This window comes from Pipistrellus hanaki, assembly GCF_964339955.1.
Source record: "Pipistrellus hanaki genome assembly, chromosome: 1".
Classification (NCBI taxonomy): Eukaryota; Metazoa; Chordata; class Mammalia; order Chiroptera; family Vespertilionidae; genus Pipistrellus; species Pipistrellus hanaki.
In genome coordinates, this window is record NC_140503.1 from 49,731,343 (window position 1) to 49,751,516 (window position 20,174).

Genomic DNA, 20,174 nt, shown 5'->3' on the forward strand with positions numbered 1-20,174 from the left:
ATTTACACAACAAAGAGATGTACCCTACCAGGCTTTTGGATTGAGGCCCCACTCCCTATTTGCTCTAAGCAAAGGGAAAGGAAAAAATATCTTCCCTCCTCACACCAGGGATTTTTAAATTGTAGGTGGATTTATGATGTAGGTTAATTTACAAATACTTTTACTCTTTAAAAGAATAAAGTATATTTAATAGCATAAACACCCCTACAGCATTAGATTACCATGACCATTAATAATTGTTCACCAAATCTTTCCAGCCTCCTTCACGAACACTCTTAATTCTCTAAGGATACATTTTGGAGCAAAGAGGGATCAACAAACTAGTTGCTTGAAAGCTTTCCTGACGCTAGGCTGAAGTTAGGAAAGGCTTAATGAAGGCTTTAAAATCCACAAGGGTTTCACAATGAACATCTGACTTGGTGATTTATGCATATTAATAACCTCAGTCCTACTGAGGCAAGCTGAGCCGAACATGTCCTCCGAATCTTAATGTCTTTAGCTCCACTGGGATTATTACAAATGTAAATTTCTAAGATTCTCAGCTATTAATCTCTGTCTGTCCTCCTGTTCAGCAACATAATGACTAATTAAACATCAAAAGACCTGTACAGGAGATCTTCTTTGACAGCTACTGGCCTAGTCCTCTTCCCAAGAGGGGAATTCAAATGACAGGGACATGGGGTAAAAGCCTATGAGTAAGCTACAAATCATCCAGAGAAATCTAAAAACCTAACATTAAATGCAGATTTATCTCAATCCACGGTTCCCTTAAGCAGCAAACTGATTACATGAAGTGTTCTTAATGACACCAGGCGAATATATCCTTATAGCCAGCAAATATTGAATATCCGAAATCAGTTTGTTTACCACAAAGTCAAAAAAATGGGTACTTACAGAAGAAGGCAAACCAGGAGGCACCTTTCTGACTTTCTTTGCTTGCAAAGGATCTGCACATGGAAAACAGAATATTTCATCAGCGTTGTATTAGAAAAGATCAGACTTCAAATGAACAGGAAATAAATTTTCCTTCTACTGCCTCTCTTGTTTTCTAATATTTAGGAATAAGCAAGAGAATATAGGGATGGGAGGCTCATTCTTCACAACTGGTCCCAGTGCAGAACAGGTCCTAATGAAGTGAAATATTCTGAAATACATATCCCATAACTTTGGAAAGATGACGGCAAGCAAAGTGAAATAAGAAACAAACAACAAACTATAAGCATGTGTGAGGAAAGGGAATTAATGTTTCTTAAGTACCAATTACTACGTCTGGGCTCTGCACTAGGCACTTTGCATCATTTATCTCAGTTCCGTTTGCAGAGGGGTATTCTGTGCAGGAGACAATTTTCATAATATAACTCCTTAACGCAGACATAAATGTAGTGTCCACAGCACACGGAGAAACCAGTTTACTTTAACAAATGTGTGGTTACAACTGCAACTTCAGCACCAATTACGGTACAATTTACCCTTGGTTTATATCTATTTCCAAGAAATAACTATATAGAGGAAGTATATTTATTTCTAAGACATAAATGATTTATTAGTAAAAATGAAAACATGAATACTTTCATATGCCTACCCAGCCGTACTTGGTATTTTAAACTTTTAAAAATATATATTTTATTGATTTTTTTACAGAGAGGAAGGGAGAGAGATAGAGTGCTAGAAACATCGATGAGAGAGAAACATCAATCAGCTGCTTCCTGCACACCCCCTACCAGAGATATGCCTGCAACCAAGGTACATGCCCTTGTCTGGAATTAAACCTGGGACCCTTCAGTCCTCAGGTCCGACGCTCTACCCACTGAGCTAAACCAGTTAGGGCTTGGTATTTTATTTTATTTTTTATTTATTTATTTATTTATTTATTTTTAAATATATTTTATTGATTTTTCACAGAGAGGAAGAGAGAGGGATAGAGAGTTAGAAACATCGATGAGAGAGAATCATCCATCAGTTGCCTCTTGCACACCCCCTACTGGGGATGTACCTGCAACCAAGGTACATGCCCTTGACCGGAATCGAACCCGGGACCTTTCAGTCCACAGGCCGACGCTCTATCCATTGAGCCAAACCGGTCCCCGCAGGGCTTGGTATTTTAATTTTACTATCTGTAAAATTTAAAACTTGTTCTTATTTATTATATATAAAAAAAAAAGGTGGGTGATAAGTACAGCTTTCTAATATTTCGCAAAAAATGGATCAAATTCTGGATTTTTCGGAGGGGTTCACTATTAAAGAGAAAGCAGAAGAAAGCTAATGTAAAGTATAATTTATTTTTGAAAACTAAAAATGGGATCTAAACAAGCATGGTCTTTTCCTGGGTCACAGAAGATCCGAAAGACATGGAGTTAAGAAAGGATGAAACCCATTTAAATTCGGGGTGGAATCTTCTTTTAAAAATATATTTTATTAATTTTTTACAGAGAGAAGGGAGAGTGAGAAACATCGAGCAGCTGCCTCCTGCACACTCTTTACTGGATATGTGCCTGCAACCAAGGTACATGCCCTTGACTGGAATGGAACCTGGGCTCCTTGAGTCCGCAGGCTGACACTCTATCCGCTGGGCCAAATTGGTTAGGGCAGAGTAGGAATCTTTACAGTAAATACCCCAGGAGGTTACAAAGCACAACTTTATAAGTAGGATGTGGAAAAATTTTATACAATAAAAAGGGGAAAAGCATGCATTAGCACCCAAGTCACTAACCCAACAAGCAGCCTAAAGGTCCTTAAAGTGCCAAAAATAAACATCTGGCACGCTCTATATTTATAAAATTTACAGGCAAAATTTCCACTTTTTTGTATGAAGCTTTTCTAGAACCCAACTCTTCACAACTAATATAGCATCCCTTGAGCAAAAGCCACTCTAAACAAAGAGAGTCCAATGTACTGCTCCTATTAGTTTGAAGCCCATCATTCTATTATAGGGTAATTCTTAGAACATATTGCTATTTAGTCTAGGACTAAATAGAACATTTTCATTTATATTTTAATTTCATCATTAGTTGCCACAATACAATCACATACATAATGTGACATTTAAAATCATGACTTTGGAATTCCCACTTCCGTTTAGAAGGGTTCAAAGTGTCATAGTTAAGAGAGGAAGCTGGCTGGATTAAAACTTCAGACTCATCATGTAGCAACTGTGTGAGTGTGGGCAAGTCACTTCACCTCTTGAGCTTCATACCTAAGATGGAAAAGTGGGCTACACCTCCTGGAGTTACTTTGTAATAAGATAATACACGAAACAGTGTCAGGGCAGTGCCTACAGAGAGTGACACCATGAATTTTAGCCATTAGTATTAGCTTTACATTAAATCTGGCAAAATGATTATAAATTGGATAGTTACTTTTTTTTTAACCTTGCAGATTCAAGGCCTCAAAAATTGGTTCAAAACTCAGAATTGTTCCTCTCTATGAAAATCTTTAGTAAAAGGTGAAAGATTTATGTGCTCTAAAGAGAAACCAGAGTATTTGTTAGATACTGTTTTGCATAATGTTGAGTGCCTAAAGTATCTCAATAATTTAAGAAGATGCTGAGATTAGTGTACATGATCTCTGAGGTCCTTTTAACTCTGAGATTTTATGAATAACAGCAATGCCAAGTAAGAGTGACTAAGACTAAGAAATAACAATGAAGAATCTATATCAACAAGAGGAATATGCAAATTGTTCAGGACGGCGTCACATAACGATTGTTCAACAGGCTGTGTCCCCGTCCTTTGCGAAGGCAGCTGCAAGGCCCAGAGTAGGTAGGATAGGATATGATAGGAGAGGATAAGAAAGAAGAGGGAGAGGAAGGCAAGCCTGCATATAGACAGAACAAGAGGAGAAACAGAAATACAGAAAGGGAGTAAGAAAAAGACACAGGAATGGAAAAGGGAAGGAAATACGGGGCTGCACACGGGAGGGGGTGGCGATCATGGGAGGCGGAGCAGCTGGCCCAGCAAGGGGCGGACTCAGGTGGTGAGGAGTGGGGAGCCCCGCCCAGATGTGGGAGGAGGGTGGTGGCCCCTAGCCCAGGCCATTGGGTCGGAGAGGTGGACAGTCTGAGGCCTTCCAGGTTGGAGGCGCTGGCAGCACCTGGGCTGCATGGGCCTCGGCCACCCTTGCTGTGCCAGGTGCCCAGTGCTGGGATGGGAGCAACAGCTTAGCTGTGGAGAAGTTGGACACTAAGGAGGGTACCACTTTTGTCCCCAAGGGCTGGATCCCAAAGACACTGGCCAGGGTTAGGTTGCTGATGTGTTAAGTGTACTTTGTTGACTAGAAGTTGAGGCATCCCAGGCAGGAAATAGGAGAAGGACGGAAGCAGGGAGGCTGGAGAAGGAGTGGCAGTGAAGGCCTAGCCAGGGCTGGTAGTTAATTCCCCCCAACAAAAGCTTTAATATCAAAGTGCACGCAGGTGAGGCTGGAAGCAGGTCCCAGAGAGGAAAGGGGAAGGTTTAAAAGAGAAACCACTGAATATGGCAGAGAGCAAGGGAGGGTAATAATAGTGAAGGAGGGAGGCAGAGTTCAGGCTCACAAGGGAAGGACAAATGGGGAGGGTAAGAGTGAAAGGAGTAAGAAGGAGACAGACATGGGGAAATGAAGAGAGAGAAGGGCGATGGGAGGGAGGAAGTGGGGCTGCAGGAGGTTCAAAGGGAGGGATGGAAAGAAAGCAAGAAAGAGAAGAATGCTAAAATGGGGTGAGGTCAGGAAAATCCTATCTAATAAAAGAACAATATGCAAATCAACTATCACTCTGCTACACCCACAAGCCACGCCCACCAGCAATCAGGAGCAAGTATGCAAATTAACACAAACAAGATGGCTGCAGCCACGAGAGAGCAGGAGGGAGGTGTGGGTTTCCCCGGTGATGGAGGAAGCCAAGCTTTCTGCACACCCTGGCCAGACCTGGCCTCCACTTAAGGCTACAAAGTTTCAATTACAGAAGGTAAATAAATCCTAACAGAAATGGAAGCCACCACAGAGCAAGCAGGAGGCTTGGCTCTGCTCCAGGCTACAAAGTTTCAATTGTAGAAGATACATAAATCCCAGATACCAGGACCTCTGCTTGGGTGGGGGGGGGGGGGGGGGGGGGGGAGGCGTGACCAGCCTGCAAACCACCACAGGCCCCTCACTCAGGTCGCCTCATGCCCCAAGGGAACTCCAACCTAATCCGGGCATCTAGTAGTTAAATAAAAAGAAGAAACAAACTGTCAGAGTGAGGGGAGTTTAAAAAGCGGATTTAGTAAGAAACTTAAGTAGAGCATGATTTTTTGTTACGTTCACTCATGTAACATACTAACAAATTCTCTTCTAGAGTGGCAATAACATGTCTACACTCAAATGAACGTTCCTACCCTAACTCATTTGGTGGGAAACAAAAGTGGATATGGAGAAAAGATACTTTACAATTAATTTTTTTCACAAATCATCCACAATACTAAGAGCAGGGACATGTAATCACAGCTCTCTGCTGAACATGACAATCTATTATTATGCCCTTTGTTACCCTCAAAGCATACTTTAGACCCAGAAACTAAGGATATTTCACCAAAATATCTGTTTGACAGAGGTAGATATATAAATTGGAAGCAGACAACAAATATTTGTGGAATAAATAACTATGACATACTTTTTTGTTGTTAATACTCACATGAGGATATTCTTTCCCTTGATTTTTAGAGAGTGGATGGGAAGGAGAGGGAGAGAGAAACATTGATGCGAGAGAGACACGTCTATTAGTTGCTTTCCCACATGCCCTCATTGGGGTTGGGTATTGAACCTGCCACGCAGGTACATGCCCTTGACTAAGAATAGAACTCAAGACCCATCAGTGGGCAGGCCAATGCTCTAACCACTGAATATACTGGCCAGGGCAGATATACTTTATTTTGGTAGACTATATTTATATCTACTTTTTTTGACAGACAACTGTTTAGTTTTTATTTCATAATCATAAACTTAACTCTGCAATCCAGCTAGACTGGGAAGGGGTAAGGAAATTATGGAACCCAATGAACTGTGGCAAGAACACAAAGATTATAGAACATTCCAAACGAATTGGGATGAAGAGGTGCTCTCCTGAGCTACAGAAGGAATGGTCTGATGGTTAAAATAAAACACAAGTCAAATTTACTAGAGCTGTCCACAGTCAGCAATGGTGATCTTGCTGGTATTGCCATTCCTGGACCCAAAGGACTCCATGGCTGTCACAATACCCATGCCGTCCTTCACCTGGCTGAAGACCATGTGCTTGCCCTCCAAACACTCAGGCTTGGCAATGAGGATGAAAAACTTGAACCGTTTGTGTTAGGTCCAGCATTTGCCATGAACAAGATGCTAGGACCTGTATGTTTTAGGATGAAGTTCTCATCCTCAAATTTCTCCCCATAGATGGAGGCACCTGTACCATTATGGCGTGTGAAGTCACCACCCTGGCACATAAATCCCGGAATAATTCTGTGAAAGCAGGAACCTTTATAACCAAATCTTTTCTCCCCAGTGCTCAGAGCATGGGAGTTTTCTGCTGTCTTTGGAACTTTGTCTGCGAACAGCTCGAAGGAGACGCGGCTCAAGGGCTCGCCATCAACAGCAATGCCAAAGAACACGGTGGGGTTCACCATGGCTGGTCACAGGCAGCTCCAGGATGAAGGCGTCTGCAAAGCCTAGCCTATATATTTCTTTACAAGCTGGTCTACTTAATACAAACATGCTTTACAACTTCAATTTTCCTGTATAAAGGATTCTTTTGTAGGAATCACCAAAAATGCCACAAACAATGATTAGATAAGGCATCAGAATACACCTGAAACTTGCTGTAAGTAGCAAAACAAAATAGATTGGCTTGGATAGGTAACGCATAAAGAAAATGAGGGCTGAATGCTTCATAGGTACTGCCTTTTATTTTTTTTTGCCTTTTAAAATGTGGTTTGCTATTTTTAAAATGTTTTTATTGATTATAGAGAAAGAAAGGGAGAAGAAGAGAGGGACAGAAACATTAATGATGACAGAGAATCACTGACCGGCTACCTCCTGGGATCAAGCCCGTAACCCTGGCCGTGTGTCCTGACTGGAAAACAATGACCTCCTGGTTCAGAGGTCAATGCTCAGCCACTGAGTAACAGTGGCCAGCCTGTGTTTCCTTTTAAGGTGATGTTTTAGAACTAGACAGAGATGACAGTTGAACAGCATTGTGAATATACAAAATGCCACTGTGCACTTTAATATGTCTGTACACTTTAATATGATTAATTTTACACTTTTACTTTTACCTCATTTTAAGAAAATGTGGGGAGTGGAAGCAATTAATATGCAAAGAACATTAAAATTGGAGTCAGAAAATCTTGAATTTTATTCTGTGAAAGTCACCTACTAATTATCGGATCTAGTAATAATTAATGTCGTTTTTAAACATTAGTTTAAAATCTTGCTTGGCGTTGACTTGTATTGACATAACCTTCAAACACGTGGTATCTACAGAATGTGTGAAGTGCAATTAACAAGTTTTGCTTGAAAAAGTTTGTGTTTGGTTTGGTTTTTGTTGCAAAACTAGGGCTAAGAAGATGGCGGATGAAGAGCATATTCGGCACTGCATGCTTTACGAGTTCCAATTAGGAAGAAAAGCAAGTGAGGCTGCAAAAAACATCTGTAGTGCTCTTGGTCAAGATGCAGTTAGCGCCAGAAAATGCCAGCGTTGGTTTGAGAAATTTCGCGAGGGAAATTTTTCGTTAGATGACAAGAGTGGTCGAGGCCGTGTGTCCAATTTTGATCAAGAAGCTCTTCAAGCTCTTTTGGTGCAAAATCCTCAAATTACCCAACAAGAGCTTGCGACAACTTTAAATTGTTCACAAAAAACAATTTCCAATCAATTGCGTGCACTTGGCAAAGTCCAAAAGTTTGGAAAATGGGTTCCTCATGAGTTGACCGACAACAACCGTAATCAAAGAGTCACAATTTGCAGTTCGCTCCTCTCTCGTCAAAACCGTTTGCCGTTTTTAGAGCAAATTGTTACTGGAGATGAAGAATGGGTGCTGTATGTTAATTTGAAAAGGCGGCCTCAATGGTTGGACAAAAATGAGGCTCCGCAGCCCACGCCAAAACCTGACTTGCATGCGAAAAAAGTGATGTTGTGTGTTTGGTGGAATTTTAAAGGAATTCTTCATTATGAACTTTTACCATCTACCCAAACCATTACAAGTGCAGTGTATAGTGCCCAATTGGAAAGGTTAGCCCAAGCTTTAAGAGAAAAAGAACCCGCGCTGATTAATCGGAAGGGCGTAATTCTTCACCACGATAACGCACGACCGCATACTGCAAGAATCACTGCTGAAAAACTGCGCCAGTTGGAATGGGAAGTTCTCCCTCAACCTGCATATTCTCCTGATATTGCCCCTTCCGATTACCATTTGTTTCGTTCTTTGCAAAACTTTCTTCTTGGAAAAAAATTTAATAATGAAGAATGCCTCAAAAATGCATTGACCGAATTTTTTGCATCAAAATCACAAGAATTTTACAACAGAGGGATTAAAATGCTTCCTGAGCATTGGGCACAAGTAGTAGAAAACAACGGCAACTATATTGTTGATTAAATTTTGTTGTACTGTTTAAATAAATTCGATTTAAAAAAGTATTAGAAAACGACATTAATTATTACTAGACCTAATATATGAATGTGTCCTCTTTTGAGTCTAAGTTTTATGTTAAATCTAGTATTGTATCCACTGCCTAGCATTGATGAGATGAGAATGTATATAAAACCACTTTGTAAACTGTTCAGCATTATGACAATTTTAGTAAAAGATATGAGCAGAAAAAACATATGAGCAGACACGTTTATGAGGAAAAACTAGTTCCATTTTTAAGTTTTCAGTCCCTCCTATACTGATGACCAAACAACAGTATTAAATTGCTTATTAAATATCTAATAGATGTATTACTTTATGTAAATAAGCCCCAATATCAACGTGATACCCAAGAAATCAAATTTCTTGCCAGAAGAGACTAAGGGTGGGGAGAAGCATTTGTAGGATGGGTTTGTCTGTGAGACACTCACCAAGTGCTGCAGAGTCATGGAGTGGTCTTCTCCTGGAACTTGTGGCGGAGAATGAGTAGTATGGCGTCCCAGGTTTTCCTGAAGAAGACAGCTGCGCTGGGCTTCCAAGCCCTATATCTTGTCTCAGGAGACTAGACTGTAAGACAAGGCAAAGGAAACAAGTTATGTTCCCACTGATAATGACCCAAACCTGAAAATTTCAATACTTTTAAATTATTCATAGTACCTTCAACAATGTCTTGAATTTAAGAAGCATCCAATAAGTACTTGTTCAAACATATATTTCTTTTTCCCCACCACTGGAAATAACTATGTGGATCCATATAATCTTAAGGCTGAAAGACATTTTAGTTTCTATGTGGCTCCACCCATTCACCATCAAGAATGTTAAAAAAAAAAAGTCACCCAGTCTTTGCTTGAATGCTTCCATGACCACATATGTGTCAATTCTGTTCCTTTCCTATTCTCTTTCTGCATAGCTCTCATTGTTTGAAGACTACCAGTATTTTCAAGACCAGCCATTCCTTTGGTAGGAATCACCAAAAACTCCCATACTTAAACAGTAATTAGATAAGGTGTCACCTTCAACAGTGTCTCCTGAAGGGTTTGAATATCCTCCTCACTGTCCCTGACACAGTGACAGATTCTGGATATATTTTCAGTTTATCAAAGTCTCTTGTAAAATGAAATGGAGGATAATATGTCAGATTATTGCAGAGTAGTTTTTAACACCACATTTGTGCTAGCTTAAATTGAAAGGTGAACAGTTATCACACCCTATTATTCTATTGCTGCAATTAAGTCACATTCCTAGGTACACATGTGCTCCTGATCCTAAGTCCATGCCGAAACTCTAACCACTAAGGCAAACTGCCATAGCCTGTTTACTTATTTATTCATTTACTTATTTTGTTAAACCTCACATGAGGATATTTTTCCAATTGCTTTTTGGGGAGTGAAATGGGTGGGGGAAGACAGAGAAACATTGATGTAGAGACACACATGGCCTGGTTGCCTCCCACATGTGCCCCAACTGGGGGCAGGAAGGGAACCACAACCCAGGTATATGTCCTTGACAGGGAATGGAATCCAAAACCCTTAGATGCTCGGGCTAATCTTCTAACCTCTTAGCCACACTGGTCAGGGCCTGTCTTCTTTTTAATGTAGGCACTTACAACTATAAATTTCCCTCTCATTACTGCTTTCGCTTCATCTCATTTGTTTTGTTATACTGTCTTTTCATCTTCACTTGATATTTCATTTTTCTTAAAAGCCTATTCAACAATGCTGAAGCACAAACAGAATGGATGGGCATGGACAGCATTATGCTAAGCGAAATAACCCACTCAGAGAAAGATAAGTATCACATGATCTCACTCATTTGTGGAATATAATGAACAACATAAACTGATAAAAATAGATCCAGAGACAGAGAAGCATCGAACAGACCGCCAAACCTCAGAGGGAAGACCTGGGGGGGAAAAGGGGGAGGGGGAGAGAGAAGGGGAAAGACAGAGATAAGAGATCAACCAAAGGACCTGTATGGATGCATATAAGCATAACCAATGGACACAGACACTAGGAGGGTGAGGGCATGTACTAGGGGGTTGGAGTGGCTGGGAGAAGTCAATGGGGAGGGGAGGGGGAAAGGAGACTATGTAATACTTTAGTAAGTCAATAAAGAATTTTTTAAAAATGCCGAAGCATACATTAAGTACTCAAAGTATTAAACCAGGTAAAGATCATTCAATCTTTTAAAAATGCTTATAATTAAAAATTTTTCCCAGACTCCTCAAAAGGTAAATTCTTCTTTCAACAGAGGTGATACCTTCTTGATAAAGGAGAAAAGTGAAAAGAAAATTTCAATCACCAGATAATATGATGTGTACATGAAAAGAATGCATAGTATTATTAATGTAATTATTTAGCGTTAAGTACACAAATTCTAACAGATACAAAGTTCTACAGATTAAGAAAGAGGTGGCCCTGGCTAGTGGCTCAATTGGTTGGAATGTCCTCCCATACACCAAAAGGTTGATGATTCGATTCCAGGTCAGGGCACATTACTAGGTTGCAGTTTTGATCCCTGGTTAGGCTATATTCGGGAAGGCAACTGATCGATGTTTCTTTCTCTCCCTTCCTCCCTCTCTAAAATCAATAAAGATATCCCTGGATGAGGATGAAAAAATAAAAATAAATAAAGGAGAAAGATATAATTATCAGACATAAAGGAGAAACAGTACTCCTTAAAATAATAATCCAGGAGAAATGATAAAATTGAGAAAATCAATATAAATGTAAATAACACATGCATTCTATTTCTATAGCAAACATTTTTGCAATGGATCTCCTGATTATGTCAAAGTGGTACTGACATTTCATTGTCACGTATACTTTGTACTTTTCTTTCTTTTTTGCCCGGGCTAGGCACATTTAACATTCCTCAAATAGCAATCAAAATATGGCTCAGGGTGTTGGATAGGACATATTATTACCACATGTTTGAGGCCAGGGGTCATGTACCTTGAAATTTTCCTTTAAATAATAGTCTTTTAGGATGTTCCCTGATCAGAGAAAAACTGCCTTTCATACCATGTTTTGAGACATCTGCTGTATTTATTACTTCATCTGCTTTTTCTCATACAGAAGGCACAGTGACAGATTCTGGATATATTTTCACGTATATTGTCGCGTATGAAACTGGTCACTGTACATACACAAACAAATACACAACAGGAACTGGGCATTCATATGTCTTTTAGCAGTGCTCCTTACAAATTTCCTTGGCATATAAATTCTAATTGGCATATAAGATAATGATTTATACAAAGGGTCAACAATTTAATTTGCAGGTCAAATTGGGCCTGTTTCAAAAATATTTTTATTGGAACATAGTCTCACCCATTCCTTTATTTATTGCCTATGGTTGTTTCTGTGCTATAATAGATAAACTTTCATATGAGTAAAATGTAGCCAGTGAGTCGCTGAAACCGGTTTGGCTCAGTGGTAGAGCGTCGGTCTGCGGACTGAAAGGTCCCAGGTTCAATTCCGGTCAAGGGCATGTACATTGGTTGTGGGCACATCCCCAGTAGAGGGTGTGCAAGAGGCAGCTGGTCGATGTTTCTCTCTCATCGACGTTTCTAGCTCTCTATCTCTCTCCCTTCCTCCTCTCTGTAAAATATCAATAAAATATATTAAAAAAAATGTAGCCAGTGACTTATTTCTTCAAAGAAGTCAAATAATAGTCATAATAAAGACTAACAGGCACATAAAATAATCTGTCATGAATAGGAAAGCTCATCCTATTAATAAAGAGGAAATATGCTAATTGACTATCCTGTCCTCACAAAGATGGCAGCACCCACAGCCAATAAAGAGGGAATATGCAAATTGATTGACACATCCTCAAATATGGTGGCACCCATAGCCACAAGATGGCCTCCGGTGGCCCCGGCAGGCCTGGCTGCTCCCTACTCCCCAGTTCCTTTGGCCCCCGAGCTGCTCAAGGCCGGCCCAAGGCACAGGTAAGCCTCATATGTTGGCTGCCCAGCCAATGCCCAAGGTGCTTGCAAGTCTCAGATGGCAGCTGCACAGCTGCCCAGGGCCAGTCTGAGGCTCAGGTAACCTGGGCCAACCGAGGCTCAGGTAAGTGGCAACAGCTGAGGTGTGATGGGGGCGTCACCTTCCCCTGATCGCTGGGTCGCCTCTTGTCCCTGAGGACTCCAGGATGTGAGAGGGGGCAGGCTGGGCTGAGGGACCCCCTTCCAGTGGATGAATTTTCATGCACCAGGCTCTAGTTTCTTATAAGCCTAAAAGTAGATGAAATGTTTACAAAAACCGTATGTCTTGAAATAAGCATGAGCTTCATAGTTAGCTACCCTGAGTTTAAATGCTGACTGTACGATCTGGGGTAAATTACCTAACATTAATGCATCTGCTTCCTTTTCTATTAGGGGATTATTATCAATTAGTTTACAGGGTTGCTGAAAGAAGTAAATAAGGATTTAAATAAAACTAAGCATGGTGGTAGAACTTAGTGAAAACAAAACAAAACCAAAAAATGATTACCACAGTCTAAGTATCACAGAATGAAAATAAGATGAATGACATTTTAAATTATTCCCTGGGCACAAACTCTTTGTCCTAAAGTAGGAGACCTTGTGTGCCCTGAATCAAAGATATTAGAAACAGCAAAGAGGACAGACAGACTCTTTGAAAGAGGGTAGACAATTGGAGGCTAAATCCTAAGAGGAGTGTGACAGATTCAAACTGTTTCAATTTAAGTGAAGAATAAATTGACATATGACAACTTATTTCTCAAAATGATTAAACAAAAGTAATTTTGCATAAACCCACCTTTAGCATCTAAACATATAAACACACATTGAGTGAAAGAAAAGGAATGGTGAATTATACAAGTGAGGTGAAATGTTAATTAATAAATCTTGGTTAATAAGGACATGATGCTCATTGTACCATTAATACACGTTTCCTGTAGATTTGCAATTTTTCAAAATAAAAAGTTGGATAAAATCAGAATAAATATCAAGGATTCACTAGCACACTTTCAAATTATCTCAGTTAATGTTTACTATGACCATAATTATTACATAAATTTTATGTTATACAGATAGCAAGTGGTAAAACCCTAATTTGAATCTCGGTCTGTTTCAGATGTTTCTTTCTCAATACAAGTTTCTTTCTTCTACAATAGTCCACGAACCTAATTACCATGTAAAAGACAGTTAACTTGAAAAAATAAGTGACCTGCACATGAATTTTTGGGTGATAGTCCTAAAGCGTGTAACCCACAGAATATTATTGGTAGGCTTTGCACATATACAAAAAATAAAGGGGCGGGGACGACAAGTTTTTTGGGACAAAAAAAGTATGCTTGCTAACAATTTCAGTATTGCTACAAACTTTTTCCTTACTATAGACAAATATGGAGATGTGGTTAGGAAATAAATACTCTGTCGTGTTCCATATTTAATGCTCCCCGCAAACTAGAGAAGCTGTCCTAATCACAGAAATAACCTACTTAATCTATATCTTGAGCTATACAATTAGGCAAGGTAAATGTGGGGGAAATTGTTCTTTTTTAAGAACAAAAGATGATTATTTCATCCTATTAACTAAATTAACTAAAAATAAATTGCTTAAAATATTGTAAAAAATAAAAAAGAAATTTAAGACAAGGTTTTCTCCACAACAATTTGACAATCTAGGAAATAATGCCCATGAAACTAATGGAATGTGTGAATAAAAAAATTAAGGGCTAAACTATTTTAAGCCTAATATTTTTATATTCTCCCACGAACAAAATAATAGATTTTCCTTTGTTTACTCAAGCACTTTGATAACACCAACACACATATAATAAACTATTTTCCCCTATATAAATTACATATCAACTCATGTTATTGATTTTTCTGTCTGCCTAAAACAAATGAGAAGCATTATTGATTACCACTGATCTTGTCCTGGAGGTACCTCAGGCAAAAAGAATGCACAAGTATCCCAGAGGATACAGAGCTAGGCAAAGCAGTTTTATTCTGTTTAGCTGTCTTATTCAAGGCAGAATTAAAATTCTGAAAAGATATAGTATTATATTTCTTACACATGCTTAGAAGAGAATCATTTTTACAATCATCTAGAACCTCATCTGTGCAAAATATATCTAATTATTGAAGAATAATCAATGTAGGGTTATCCTTGAAACACTAATATAGTTTATTGTAATAAAAGCTACATCAAGTGAAGTTTCATTTTGAATTACATATAAGAAACCTCTAGGCAGTAAATAAAAATCCTCATTTCTTTATAAGGAACTTAATGTAACCTATTTGATTTTTTTTCCAAGTTCTCTCCTTTTTCATGTGCTTGAGAATTCCCAACTCTAAAATGTGAACTTGAAAAGACTATTTAATGTAAGCCTTCATGATGATATTGACTAAAAAGTAAAGGACACAAATATAGGAGGAGGCTTGGTCAACATAATTTATCAATGCGACTGCTTAATTTTTGTATTAGAAGGTACTCTAAATATGATTTAATATAAAGCAAAAGAATATTTATGTAAAATTGGTACTGCAATAGCCAGGAGGACTCAGAATCACAATGCAATAATTTGGATATTCTTTACCTTTAAAAGATAAAAGTGTTTGAACTCTTGATAAACATAGGCTTAGGCTTATTTCCTAAGAACTGCTTTTTACCATTAAATGGCTTAGTCCCAACAATGTACTACATATACTACTTTGATATCCATAACTTGTTTAAATAAAGACCTAATTAACCCTACATCTAAAATTATTAGCCTCAGTTATTATTAAAAAGTAAGAACTCATGACTAATTTGCTTTCTAAAAAAAAAAAATAATAATAAGATAGAGAATACCTAATGTTATAGTCACATAACCTCAAAAAAATTAAAATATTTAATATGGACACCTGGAACCTCTGCTCTATGTATATTCTGCAGAATTCCTTAATTTTATACCTATAATATACTCTCAAAGTAGTATACATTTTCAATACATAAAAGCGAGCAGCTGTTCCCTTTTTGAGAGGAGAATGTACTAATTAAAGAAATACAAAGGTATAAAACAATCAAAATAGAGCACATAAACTTAAGATTTCTCAGTTGAATTCTTTATACTGCACCATGTATTTGTCACTGAAGGATGAAGAAACAAAATTGTTCTAAAATCAAAATGAGTACAGTATTATCATATTCTCAACTATCCATAAATTTAGAAACATCACAGCAGAGTTTATCTGTAAGTCCATTTAAAGTTTCGGAAATTATGACAGTGGAACTGAAGAGTGACAAAGAAGTCTCTCACCTCAAGTCACATGCAAAACTCTCAGAGGATGAAGGGGAATTTAGGGGAAAATATAAATGTTGGGCTTTAATAATACCAGTCTTCTTTTAATTTTCAACAAATAATTAAAAAACAGACTGCAATAATATCCAAATTTGGGAAACACCGACATTTGTGAAATAATTGTATTATGATGCAAATTAATTTACATTGAAATTCTAGGGATATGTTAGCAATTATCAGCATGTTGTTAAAGAATTCTATCCTGAGAATCTCATTAGATAGTGATGCAAAGTACAGTTGTTATCATTCTGAGAACAAAAGAATCTTGAATGAGTAATCAATAGCAACTGGCAGAAAATGAGACATTAATTATGATCTTCTCCAGTGTTTTGTCTAAGACAAGATTTCATTAAATGCTTTGTGCAACCTGAATAGTTCTAAGTCATTACCAACACGTTGGAGGAGATATTAATTGGGGGGAGGGGAGAATGGAGATTTACAGGGAAACAAAGTAAAAGGAAACCTAAGATGCTTCTGTATTCCTTTCCCAGGTCAATAAAAACACACCAACCACCACTAACCAACTGTAATGCTTGTTCTTTTACAAGTCCCAAATCTTATAATCTTAAGACTGTTTCTTGAAAATTTAATTATCATTTTCTATACTTAAAGTGTCATGCAGGTTTGAGAAGATAATGACAGTCATCCATCAAATGCATCCTGCCAATGCAATTGACCCAATCTATCTTGAAAAGAGAAAAATGAAACTACCTATATACTATTAAATTACCAAAATCTGGTAAGCTTAGGATTTAAGTTTGCCCACCTTCTTTAATTATTAGCAACAGAGGAAAATTTTATCATCTTAATACTTCCTTCTCATAATTTTTTCTCTCTGAACTTTTCTCCCAAATCTGGCATCAGCCAACGAAAATATATCGAAGTGGAGATTTGGGATGTAGATCAATAGAAGAAAGACTTCTTGAAAATAAAAAAAACTATGAAGAGAACAAGCTAAAAGCCATTTTAATATATCCCATATTTAAATAACTGCAACTATGCAATAAGAATAACTTTCTTTTAGGATTTTATAGGCATCCATAAATAGAGTCCCTACTTCCAAAAGTGCTGTAAAAGGCATACTCTGTCTTCTTCCAAATGAGTTTTTCTGACTGTCTACATGTAGAAACTTCCTTGTTAAACAGGATCCTCTGAAAGTCATCTGCAAAGCTACCAGGAAGCCTTTGAGCAGTTTCTTTTGAAAGGAGCCAACTATGTGAAGTGCTAACAGCATTAGAAGAGCAGGAGTTAAATGTCATTTCTCTTTTGCTTTTGTGGAAATGGTGTTAAATAGTCCTAAGAATTTCAGCAGAGGTTCTAATACTTTGAAGCCACTCTCTTTTTACATCTAGTAATTGAGTACCCCTTCTTCCCAATCCCTTGTATTTCCAGGAATACAAGTAAGAGCAACACAAAACCCAGTATTAGTAAATACTAGACATATAGTTAGGCATACAATACTTTTTGAACTGAAACATTCTATACTGGACATCTTTAAGAAATTAAACTATTTATTTATTTATTTTTTAAAAAACACATATTATATTGATTTTTTTACAGAGAGGAAGGGAGAGAGATAGAGAGCTAGAAACGTCCATGAGAGAAACATCGACCAGCTGCCTCTTGCACACTCCCTACTGGGGATGTGCCTGCAACCAATGTACATGCCCTTGACCAGAATACAGACCAACGCTCTACCATTGAGCCAAACCAGCTTCGGCTAAATTCTTTATTTTTTAAATCCTCAAATATAAACAAAAGTAGAAACACACACAATACAATGAACCTTCATGTACCTTACACTCAGCTTCAACAACTCAGTATTCTGCTGCTCCTGCTTGCTTCATTTATTCTGTCATCTTTCAGCTTTTGTTATACCCCCAAAACTGAAAACAATCCCTTATTATCATGTAATATCCAGTCTATGGTCACTTCTGTTTTAATTTTATATTCTGAAATGGTGTCAATTCTCTAGCCACTATTTAATAGATCTTTTTCTCCCAAAATAAATTTGCAAAAGATAAACTGACTTTTTAAAATAATGTTCCCCAAAAGAACTAAGAAGCACCAAAAGTCTTAGTAAGTAATATGGAAAGAGCAGAAACAGAAACAATGAAGTTTTCCCCTTGCCAACTCCCCTGCATAATATAATGCTCTCTGGCCTTTTTACAGAAGCAGGAAATTAAAATTGCCTACTGCCTGACACTTCAAGATGAAACTTTCCCCCCACAAAACAATTTATTTTACTATGTTTCAAACTCACAAATCCCAGAAGCTCATTCTGCAGGCAGCTGATGGCTTATTCCTCTTGCTAATGAGCTTTTTTCTAGATCACAGGATTCAAATTCAAATATTTTCTGAAGCCTACTGTGTGCCAACGATTGTACATGGCCCTTTGACAAGCTACTGTGTCAATAAATAATCTCATGAATAGCTTCAACACTGATCGCATATACAACTTTTATGTCTCTTTAATATTCCAGACTCTAACAATCCTCTAACCACCAGAAAATAATTTATTCCCAAGAGGATATTGTTAGTACTGGGAACCACATGACTTTGGAAAATTTTAAGTATAATATTCAACTATGAGATAACCTATTCTTACAGCACCACTGTCCCCTAATTACTTACACTTGTTCTTTCACCTCAACATATCCAATATCTTGACCTTTTTTTTTCCAGTTCCAAAGTTTAATCATGGTTTCATTTCCTTTTTTCGAAAACTAGACCATAAAGTCTAATTCTTGAACCATTATCACATCACTACCTCAATTTTAGCCCCACTTATGAAACCTTGGATAAATTGTATAACCACTGACAGTTCAAGTTCCTTGGTTGTGAACTAGGAAGAAAAATAGTAACAGAAATAGCAGCAACAACACTTTTTTTCAGAGAGTATTGTAAGGACCAAATGAAATGTTTATAAGTTGTTATACACAATGTCTGGTACTAGGTAAGAGTCTGATATATGCTACCATATGCATTACAATTAGCCTATATAATTGGTCTGCAAACCTGATCACTATATCAATTCAAATATTTTTAAAAATATATTTTATTGATATTTTACAGAGAGGAGGAAGGGAGAGAGATAGAGAGCTAGAAACATCAGATAGAGAGCTAGAAACATCGATGAGAGAGAAACATCGACCAGCTGCCTCTTGCACACCCCCTACTGGGGATGTGCCCGCAACCAATGTACATGCCCTTAACCGGAATCGAACCTGGGACCTTTCAGTCCGCAGACTGACACTCTACTACTGAGCCAAACCGGTTTCAGCTCAATTCAAATACTTGCTTCTACTGCTGAGTACTACTGGAACAAAAATTAAAGTCCTTGTAAAACCTTGTAGATTACTGTCAGTAATAATTTCTGGTCTCTAACCTCAGATGAATCTGCAGTGCCTTTTAGAAAACCTATACTTGTCAGTAGAAAGATCATGAAATTGGAGGAACATTTAAGATCTTTTATTTCAAACAACAGATGCTCTAATCCAGGGGTCCTCAAACTTTTTAAAGTGGGGGCCAGATCACGGTCCCTCAGAGAGCTGGAGGGCCAGACTATATGAACTACTAATTCCTACTGTAACACCTCGGCTGCGCTCACTGCCCAAAAAACCTGGCGGGCCAGATCAGACTCCTCTGCGGGCCACATGTGGCCCGCGGGCCGTAGTTTGAAGACCCCTGCTAATCCTTCTATTATAAAAATCCCATTGAAGTGAAAGTCTAGCCTCTGCTTGATCACATCCAGGGAGAAAGAAGTCATTACCTACCAAGGTTCTATCTTAGGTACTACTAGAGGCCCAGTGCATGAAATTCATGCCCTCAGGGGCAGGGTGTGTCCCTCAGCCCAGCCTGCACCCTCTCACAGACCTGGAGTTGTCAGTGGGACATCCTTAGCACTGCCTTGAAGGCAGGAGAGGCTCCTGCCACCAAGGCTGCAAATCGCCAGTCGCCAGTCATGAGCCCGGCTTCTGGCTGAGCAGTGCTCCCTCTGTGGGAGTGCACTGACCACCAGGGTCAGCTCCTGCATTGAGCGACTGTCCCCTGGTGGTCAGTGCGTGTCATTCTGTTGATTTGCCTATCAGCCTTCTATTATACACTGAGTGGCAAAATTATTATGATTTCTGAACGCATAATAATCTGGCGACTCAGTGTATATCCTATATAATAAGAGGCTAATATGCAAATTGTCCCCCTCGGCCAGGAGTTCGGCCAGCAGGCAGGCCAGCCAACTAC

The 20,174-nt window shown here is 38.5% G+C and overlaps 3 protein-coding genes and 1 pseudogene across 8 annotated transcripts in view; 1 reads left to right on the forward strand and 3 right to left on the reverse strand.

Annotated features, from left to right (window-relative positions):
* Positions 1-8,734, forward strand: part of LOC311619811 (histone-lysine N-methyltransferase SETMAR-like) — a 136,466-nt gene extending 127,732 nt beyond the window's left edge. Inside the window, exon 2 of the mRNA XM_084878371.1 lies at positions 7,544-8,734. Coding sequence (XP_084734497.1) covers positions 7,554-8,579 — 1,026 coding nt within the window. The 5' untranslated portion in view covers positions 7,544-7,553 and the 3' untranslated portion in view covers positions 8,580-8,734. The remainder of the gene's footprint in view (positions 1-7,543) is intronic.
* The window catches only part of CGNL1 (cingulin like 1), a 526,252-nt gene that overhangs the window by 297,544 nt on the left and 208,534 nt on the right, over positions 1-20,174 (reverse strand). The window lies entirely within an intron of this gene.
* The window catches only part of TCF12 (transcription factor 12), a 310,815-nt gene that overhangs the window by 82,147 nt on the left and 208,494 nt on the right, over positions 1-20,174 (reverse strand). For all 5 annotated transcript variants that reach the window (XM_084877301.1, XM_084877299.1, XM_084877300.1 and 2 more), the window contains 2 exons: positions 9,044-9,179; positions 895-947 (listed from right to left, as the gene is read on the reverse strand). In XM_084877301.1, the coding sequence (XP_084733427.1) occupies positions 895-947; positions 9,044-9,179 (189 nt within the window). The remainder of the gene's footprint in view (positions 1-894; positions 948-9,043; positions 9,180-20,174) is intronic.
* On the reverse strand, positions 5,926-6,668 carry LOC311620268 (peptidyl-prolyl cis-trans isomerase A-like; annotated as a pseudogene). Its single transcript has one exon. The product of its transcript is annotated as a peptidyl-prolyl cis-trans isomerase A-like (transcript).